Genomic DNA, 9,952 nt, shown 5'->3' on the forward strand with positions numbered 1-9,952 from the left:
TGTAACTCTGTGTTGTTGTTTTTATCGCACTGCTTTGCTTTATCTTGGCCAGGTCGCAGTTGTAAATGAGAACTTGTTCTCAACTGGCTTACCTGGTTAAATAAAGGTTAAATAAAAAAAATATTTAAAAAAACACATGGTTTGATGCCATTCCATTCGCTCCATTCCTGCCATTATTATGAGCCATCCTCCCCTCAACAGCTTCCACTGCTTGGAATGGACTGCTGTAGTCGGAAAGTGAATTGACTTATTTGGAATCCAACACCCCTAGGTCTGTTCCATGTCGACTTTGCCTGGATTCTTGCCTGCACACGCTCATTGCCAGTGATGTCATCAGTCATCTCCATGGTGTCCAGGAGGCCATCAGTGTGGACCTCAGATCAGACAGGCTGGGCCTGAGAACAAACACACAGGCACACAGACACACACACACGTTTGTTTTACTATCCTTGTGGGGACCAAACAATAGATTCCCAAACCCCTAAACCTAACTCCTGACCCTACACCTAACCCCTAACCCTAATTCTAACCTTAACCGTTACCCTAACCATAGACCTAACCCCTAAGCCTTTAATAGCCTTTTTCCTTGTGGGGACCGGCGAAAGGTCCACACTTCTCCGAATGTTCCTTGTTTTACTGTCCTTGTGGAATTCTTGTTCCCAAAAGGATAGTAAAACCAAACACACAGGCACACACACGCACACACACACACACACACACACACACACACACACACACACACACACACACACACACATAGCTTAGTAACTGTAACTACATTATCTTATGAAATAATTAAGTTATATTTCATTTGTTTTCTTTTGTTTGTTCATTTGAAGACTATTGGGATGGGGCCTAACTCACTGTGATTTTCCTGTAATAGAACGATAAGAGGAGGCGAAAGCCTGAATCAGCAGTTAAATGACAAGACAGCATCTTCTGATAAACACACAACAGACACATTCTCTCTCTCTTTCTCTCTCTCTTTGCCCCCCTCTCTCCAGACTGCACCCAGAGGGAACGGTCTCATGACAACAATTTCGCTAATCACCTGCCTTGTGCTGGGTGCACTCTCAGACAGACAGACACACCCTCACTCTCTGTCATACCGAGACCTAAGCGATACAGCAACTTTAGGAAATATATTCTGCTGAATATACATATTTGTGCAGTGGCTACTTCTTGATAAAGTGTGTAAGCGCACAGGTAAGAAACATTTATCTTATAGGTCTGTAGGTTGGAGATGGTGAAAAAGTATTATTTATACATTTATTATGTAACATATTTGGGTGTCTAGAAATTCATTCGATAAAGTTTGTAAATAGCATACTGGTAAGAACTGATAAATATTCAAATAACAGTAAACAAAAAAAAATACTATCTAAAACATGATGCATGCTTGGAACATAGTAATGTAAAGTGACTGTGGTTGTGTTCGTAAATTCAATCTGGAGTGCGTAAATTCAGCGCGTTGTCAGATTGTCCGTTCGTAAATTCAGAGCGTTTCGGCTCTCGGAGCGTTAAGAGCGCACACTGGATGCTCTGGCCGAGGAGTAGGGTTGATCCGAGCGTTCTGACCACACAACTGCAGTCAAGCACCCAAGCTTAATTGGCTAACGTTGGCTAGCTAGCTAGCTACTTTCCGACACAAATGAGAGAACACTTCACTCTGACCATTTTACTCGCCCTAGCAGAGCTGGTTAGGCTGTTTTAATGTTATCCAGAGCGTTGGTGACTGTAACTGTGCTGCTGGCAACACATTAATTACGCTTTTTTGCCGACGTTCACTGACACCGGCCATATTCAACAGGTGTTGAGCGTTCATAAATTAATCAGTTATTCTGCGCTCTGGCACACTCAGACGAGAGTGCTCTGAAGTCGGAGTAGATAGACAGAGTGAATTTACGAACGCACCCTGTGTGACGTCATGGGATGACATTTGGCTGAACTCCTTTGTCAATGTAGCAAAAGTCAATGTAAACAGATCATATTGAAATAAATAGTAGTCTAGCCTACAGTGGAGTAAGTAGGCCTTTATGTAGTCCTGAAAGGCATCTGATAAATAAAAAGTATTATCGTTATTATTAAGTGTACAGTATAACATTATGTTTTTGACACTATGTTTTGCCCTGTCTTTTTTTACAACCCGTCTTTGAGATTTAGGCGCAAAGCTTTCTATTTAAATCACACTGGCAGGATTCAGATGTTGTTTTTCAATGTAGGATGAAGGTCATAAGACCATTGAGGCTGGTATGTTTTGTATTCTGAGGGTTGGGCACAGTTCCCATAGGGGCTCACACACAGTGTCCCCATCATATAAACAAGTTCACAGGGACGGGAACTGGAGGAACAGGTGTAGCTGTATAGGTGTCATGTAGACTGCCTGAAGAGTTTAATTGCTCAGATGGCTTGTCAAGGGACAAAAGATGGAATGCAAAGGATTTCAGATAGTCACGCTAACCTGTTGTCACGGTTACCTGTACTTCAAAGGCATACAGCTTTACAATACCTTATGGCTTTACTGTTCTTCCCCATCTGTTCTCTTCTCCCATAAGAAAAATGTTTCCTATATTTTGGATCCTCCTCCTTCTCCCTCTGGTCTCCGCCCAGACATACCACTGGGGTCGATGCCCCACCCCCAGCGTCCAGCCCAACTTCAACCTGCAGCAGGTACACACACAAACACACACACAAACACACACACACACACACACACACACACACACACACACACACACACACACACACACACACACACACACAAACACAGAGCTTTTTTTGTGATCTAAAGCGTACCTTTTTAACAACCCCTTCTCCTACCCTTATCAGTTCCTGGGCACGTGGTATGAGATAGCGAAACTTCCAGCATCCTTTGAGAGAGGGAAGTGCATCCAGGCCGATTACTCTCTGAGGGAAGACGGCACCATCAGAGTCCTCAACTCCCAGTTCTAGTTAGTATTTATTTGTGTTTGAGTGTGTATGTGTGTGTCTGAACTATGTCTAACCTTACCTCATACATAGACATTTAGAAGTCGACTGTCCTCCCTGAACTGAAAGCTAGTACGGTTTTCTCATAGACATGGTTTTTCTAAAAGAGTTAACAGTGTATATCTCTGCCTCCAGTAAAGGTAAGGTGCGGACTCTGGAGGGGACAGCAGTGGTCAAAGACCCAAACAACCCAGCCAAACTGGGAGTCAGCTTCTCCTACTGTGAGTCTCTGCTGTCTATAACTCTATTACCATGACTTTATCAAGTCTCTACTGAGTCTCTACTGTCTATAACTCTATTACCATGACTCTATCAAGTCTCTACGGAGTCTCTACTGTCTATAACCCTATTACCATGACTATATTAAGTCTCTACTGTCTATAACTCCATTACCATGACTATCAAGTCTCTACTGAGTCTCTACTGTCTATAACTCCATTACCATGACTCTATCAAGTCTCTACTGAATCTCTACTATCTATAACTCTATTACTATGACTCTATCAAGTCTCTACTGAGTCTCTACGGTCTATAACTCTATTACCATGACTCTATCAAGTCTCTACTGAATCTCACTGAATCTCTACTGTCTATAACTGTATTACCATGACTCTATCAAGTCTGTCTATAACTGTATTACCATGACTCTATCAAGTCTCTACTGTCTATAACTCTATTACCATGACTCTATCAATTCTCTACTGAGTCTCTACTGTCTACAACTCCATTACCATGACACTATCAAGTCTCTACTGTCTATAACTCTATTACCATGACTCTATCAAGTCTCTATATAGTCTCTACTGTCTATAACTCTATTACCATGACTATCAAGTCTCTACTGAGTCTCTATTGTCTATAACTCTATTACCATGACTCTATCAAGTCTCTACTGAGTCACTACTATCTATAACTATATTACCCTGACTCTATCAAGTCTCTACTGACTATAACTGTATTACCATGACTCTATCAAATATCCACTGTCTATAACTCTATTACAATGACTCTATCAAGTCTCTACTGTCTATAACTCTATTACCGTGACTCTATCAAGTCTCTACTGAGTCTCTACTGTCTATAACTCTATTACCATGACTCTATCAAGTCTCTACTGAGTCTCTACTGTATATAACTCTATTACCATTACTCTATCAAGTCTCTACTGAGTCTCTACTGTCTATAACTGTATTACCATGGCTTTATCAAGTCTCTTGTCTATAAATGTATTACCATGACTCTATCAAATCTCCACTGTCTATAACTCTATTACCATGACTATCAAGTCTCGACTGAGTCTCTACTGTCTATAACTCTATCACCATGACTCTATCGAGTCTCTACTGAGTCTCTACTTTCTATAACTCTATTACCATGACTCTATCAAGTCTCTACTGACTATAACTGTATTACCATGACTCTATCAAATCTCCACTGTCTATAACTCTATTACCATGACTCTACCAAGTCTCTAATGTTTATAACTCTATTACCATGACTCTATCAAGTCTCTACTGACTATAACTGTATTACCATGACTCTATCAAATCTCTACTGTCTATAACTATATTACCATAACTATCAAGTCTCTACTGAGTATCTACTGTCTATAACTCTATCACCATGACTCTATCGAGTTTCTACTGAGTCTCTACTGTCTATAACTCTATTACCATGACTCTATCAAATCTCTACTGTCTATAACTCCATTACCATGACTATCAAATCTCTACTGAGTCTCTATTGTCTATAACTCTATTACCATGACTCTATCAAGTCTCTACTGTCTATAACTCAATTTTCATGACTATCAAGTCTCTACTGAGTCTCTACTGTCTATAACTCCATTACCATGACTCTATCAAGTCTCTACTGTCTATAACTCCATTACCATGTCTATCAAGTCTCTACGGAGTCTCCACTGTCTATAACTCTATTACCATGACTCTATCAAGTCTCTTGTCTATAACTGTATTATCATGACTCTATAAAGTATCTACTGTCTATAACTCTATTACTATGACTCTATCAAGTCTCTACTGAGTCTCTACTATCTATAACTATATTACCATGACTCTATCAAGTCTCTACTGACTATAACTGTATTACCATGACTCTATCAAATCTCCACTGTCTATAACTCTATTACCATGACTCTATCAAGTCTCTACTGTCTATAACTCTATTACCATAACTCTATCAAGTCTCTACTGAGTCTCTACTGTCTATAACGCCATTAACATGACTCTATCAAGTCTCTACTGAGTCTCTACTGTATATAACTCTATTACCATGACTCTATCAAGTCTCTACTGAGTCTCTACTGTCTATAACTGTATTACCATGGCTTTATCAATTCTCTTGTATATAACTGTATTACCATGACTCTATCAAATATCCACTGTCTATAACTCTATTACCATGACTATCAAGTCTCGACTGAGTCTCTACTGTCTATAACTCTATTACCATGACTCTATCAAGTCTCTACTGTCTAACTCTATTACCATGACTATCAAATCTCTACTGAGTCTCTACTGTCTAACTCCATTACCATGACTCTATCAACTCTCTACTGTCTATAACTCCATTACCATGACTATCAAGTCTCTACTGAGTCTCTAATGTCTATAACTCTATTACCATGACTATCAAGTCTCTACTGAGTCTCTACTGTCTACAACTATATTACCATGACTATCAGGTATCTACTGAGTCTCTACTGTCTATAACTATATTACCATGACTCTATCAAGTCTCTACTGAGTCTCTACTGTCTATAACTCTATTACCATGACTCTATCAAGTCTATACTGAGTCTCTACTGTATATAACTATATTACCATGACTCTATCAAGTCTCTACTGACTATAACTACATTACCATGACTCTATCAAATGTCCACTGTCTATAACTCTATTATCAGGACTCTATCAAGTCTCTACTGTCTATAACTCTATTACCATGACTCTACCAAGTCTCTACTGAGTCTCTACTGTCTATAACTATATTACCACACCTCTATTAAGTCTCTACTGAGTCTATACTGTCTATAACTCTTTTACCATGACTATCAAGTCTCTACTGAGTCTCTACAGTCTAAAACTCTATTTCCATGACTCCATCAATTTTCTACTGAGTCTCTACTGTCTATAACGTATTACCATGACTCTATCAAGTCTCTACTGTCTATAACTCAATTACCATGACTATCAAGTCTCTACTGAGTCTCTACTGTCTATAACTCCATTACATGACTCTATCAACTCTCAACTGTCTATAACTCCATTACCATGACTATCAAGTCTCTACTGAGTCTCTACTGTCTATAACTCTATTACCATGACTATCAAGTCTCTACCGAGTCTCCACTGTCTACAACTCTATTACCATGACTCTATCAAGTCTCTACTGAGTCTCTGTCTATAACTCTATTACCATGACTATATCAAGTCTCTACTGAGTCTCCACTGTCTATAACTCTATTACCATGACTATCAAGTCTCGACTGAGTCTCTACTGTCTATAACTCTATTACCATGACTCTATCAAGTCTCTACTGTCTATAACTCCATTACCATGACTATCAAGTCTCTACTGAGTCTCTACTGTCTATAACTCCATTACCATGACTCTATCAACTCTCAACTGTCTATAACTCCATTACCATGACTATCAAGTCTCTACTGTCTATAACTCTATTACTATGACTATCAAGTCTCTACTGAGTCTCTACTGTCTACAACTCTATTAACATGACTATCAGGTATCTACTGAGTCTCTACTGTCTATAACTATATTACCATGACTCTATCAAGTCTCTACTGAGTCTATACTGTCTATAACTCTATTACCATGACTCTATCAAGTATATACTGAGTCTCTACTGTCTATAACTATATTACCATGACTCTATCAAGTCTGTACTGACTATAACTACATTACCATGACTCTATCAAATGTCCACTGTCTATAACTCTATTATCATGACTCTATCAAGTCTCTACTGTCTATAACTCCATTATCATGACTATCAAGTCTCTACTGAGTATCTACTGTCTATAACTCTATTACCATGACTCTATCAAGTATCTACTGAGTCTCTACTGTCTATACCTCCATTACCATGACTATCAAGTCTCTACTGAGGCTCTACTGTCTATAATTCTATTACCATGACTCTATCAAGTTTCTACTATCTATAACTCCATTACCATGACTATCAAGTCTCTACTGAGTCTCTACTGTCTATAACTCCATTACCATGAATCTATCAAGTCTCTACTGTCTATAACTCCATTACCATGACTATCAAGTCTCTACTGAGTCTCTACGGTCTATAACTCTATTACCATGACTCTATCAAGTATCTACTGAGTCTCTACTGTCTATAACTCTATTTCCATGACTCTATCAAGTCTCTACTGAGTCTCTACTGTCAATAAACTCTATTACCATGACTCTATCAAGTCTCTACTGAGTCTCTACTGTCTATAACTCTTTTAGCATGACTCTATCAAGTCTCTTCTGAGTCTCTACTGTCTATAACTCTATTACCATGACTATCAAGTCTCTGCTGAGTCTTTACTGTATATAACTCCATTACCATGACTCTATCAAGTCTCTACTGTCTATAACTCCATTACCATGACTATCAAGTCTCTACTGAGTCTCTACTGTCTATAACTCTATTACCATGACTATCATGTCTCTACTAAGTCTCTACTGTCTATAACTATTACCATGACTAGCAAGTCTCTACTGAGTCTTTACTGTCTATAACTATATTACCATGACTCTATCAAGTCTCTACTGAGTCTCTACTGTCTATAACTCTATTACCATGACTATATCAAGTCTCTACTGACTATAACTGCATTACCATGACTCTATCAAATCTCCACTGTCTATAACTCTATTATCATGACTCTATCAAGTCTCTACTGAGTCTCTACTGTCTATAACTCTATTACCATGACTCTATCAAGTCTCTACTGAGTCTCTACTGTCTATAACTCCATTACCATGACACTATAGAGTCTCTAATGAGTATCTGCTGTTGCAGAGGTCTTGTTACTCTAGTGTACTGGATGATCTAACCCTGTCTCACTCCTCTCTGGAGTCAGAGGTTCGATGTTGATGAGTTCAGCTCTGACTCAGGGCCTGTGAGAGAGGACAGTTAATCTGATAATGACATCATCTCTGTGACTCTGAGTCTGTGATTGTCTTAATCTCTATCCTCTCGACCTCTTCTCCCTCCCCCCATCTTTCCAACCCTCTCTCAGTCACTCCCTACAGTCCGTACTGGGTGGTGAGTACTGACTATGTGAGTGGAGCGGTGGTGTACAGCTGTACTGACGTGTTAAGGATTTTCCATGTGGACTACGCCTGGATCCTGGGACGCTCCCGCTTCCTGCCCGCTGAGAAAGTAGAGCATGCCAGGCAGCTGCTGGCTAAAGAAAACATTGACACCTTCAAGATGAGTGTTACCGACCAAACGGGTTGCGACTAGATGGAGGTTCAGAGGTCAGCGGTTAGGGTTTGTAGGGTCAAAGGGTTATTTATGTCCAATTACCTTGCCCTAATGCCATAGACACTTCTCCCCTACTCCCAATGCCCTATCCCCATGTCATTTCAGCCCCACCTCTATAGATACAGACAGAAATACAACGACTATCAAATACTAGACCTAGTATCCACCTCTAGTGTCTAATAGTTTATATACACTGACAAAACAGTTGGTCTTATAATCTTACCATCAAACATATTACTACCTACCATCTCATTTCGACTATCTATCACATGTATTTTATATTTAGAGACTTTATGATCTGTAGTTGGAGATCTGTTAGTTTATAAATGTGGTTTGATTGATTAAATGTCTAGCTACACAACGATGGGGATGGTTGCTTCATGGGATGAATAGAATGCTGACAGCATGAGTCAGTTATCTGGCCTCAAACTGAAGACATGGGGTTTCTGTATATTATGAATTAAAGTTTCATTTTGAAATCAGACTGATGATTGTTTTTTCTTCTGCAACAGTGGTTAGATTGCGTGTGGAATAAACAATATCTACTGTTCCCTCCTGAGCGTCTAGTCAAACAGCAAGTACTGATATGGCCACTATAAAGCAGGGGTATCAAACCATTGACAGTGGAAGAATAGTAAACAATCCTCAGGCAAACACACACACATACACACACACACACACACACACACACACACACACACACACACAGAGACATGGCTATACAGTGGGGAGAACAAGTATTTGATACACTGCCAATTTTGCAGGTTTTCCTACTTACAAAGCATGTAGAGGTCTGTAATTTTTATCATAGGTACACTTCAACTGTGAGAGACGGAATCTAAAACAAAAATCCAGAAAATCACATTTTATGATTTTTAAGTAATTAATTTGCATATTATTGCATGACATAAGTATTTGATACATCAGAAAAGCAGAACTTAATATTTGGTACAGAAACCTTTGTTTGCAATTACAGAGATCATACGTTTCCTGTAGGTCTTGACCAGGTTTGCACACACTGCAGCAGGGATTTTGGCCCACTCCTCCATACAGACCTTCTCCAGATCCTTCAGGTTTCGGGGGCTGTCGCTGGGCAATACGGACTTTCAGCTCCCTCCAAAGATTTTCTATTGGGTTCAGGTCTGGAGACTGGCTAGGCCACTCCAGGACCTTGAGATGCTTCTTACGGAGCCACTCCTTAGTTGCCCTGGCTGTGTGTTTCGGGTCGTTGTCATGCTGGAAGACCCAGCCACGACCCATCTTCAATGCTCTTACTGAGGGAAGGAGGTTGTTGGCCAAGATCTCGCGATACATGGCCCCATCCATCCTCCCCTCAATACGGTGCAGTCGTCCTGTCCCCTTTGCAGAAAAGCATCCCCAAAGAATGATGTTTCCACCTCCATGCTTCACGGTTGGGATGGTGTTCTTGGG

General features: G+C 39.9%; 1 protein-coding gene across 1 annotated transcript; it reads left to right on the forward strand.

Annotated features, from left to right (window-relative positions):
* The first annotated feature begins 1,007 nt into the window (after positions 1–1,007).
* apodb (apolipoprotein Db) lies at positions 1,008–9,003 on the forward strand. Its single transcript, XM_041880092.1, has 5 exons — positions 1,008–1,206; positions 2,556–2,670; positions 2,830–2,951; positions 3,124–3,209; positions 8,274–9,003. The coding sequence occupies exons 2-5, from the start codon at positions 2,560–2,562 to the stop codon at positions 8,498–8,500; spliced, it is 546 nt and encodes a 181-aa protein (XP_041736026.1). The 5' UTR covers positions 1,008–1,206; positions 2,556–2,559; the 3' UTR covers positions 8,501–9,003.
* Positions 9,004–9,952: the final 949 nt, after the last annotated feature.

Source organism: Coregonus clupeaformis, chromosome 7, assembly GCF_020615455.1.
Source record: "Coregonus clupeaformis isolate EN_2021a chromosome 7, ASM2061545v1, whole genome shotgun sequence".
NCBI lineage: Eukaryota > Metazoa > Chordata > Actinopteri > Salmoniformes > Salmonidae > Coregonus > Coregonus clupeaformis.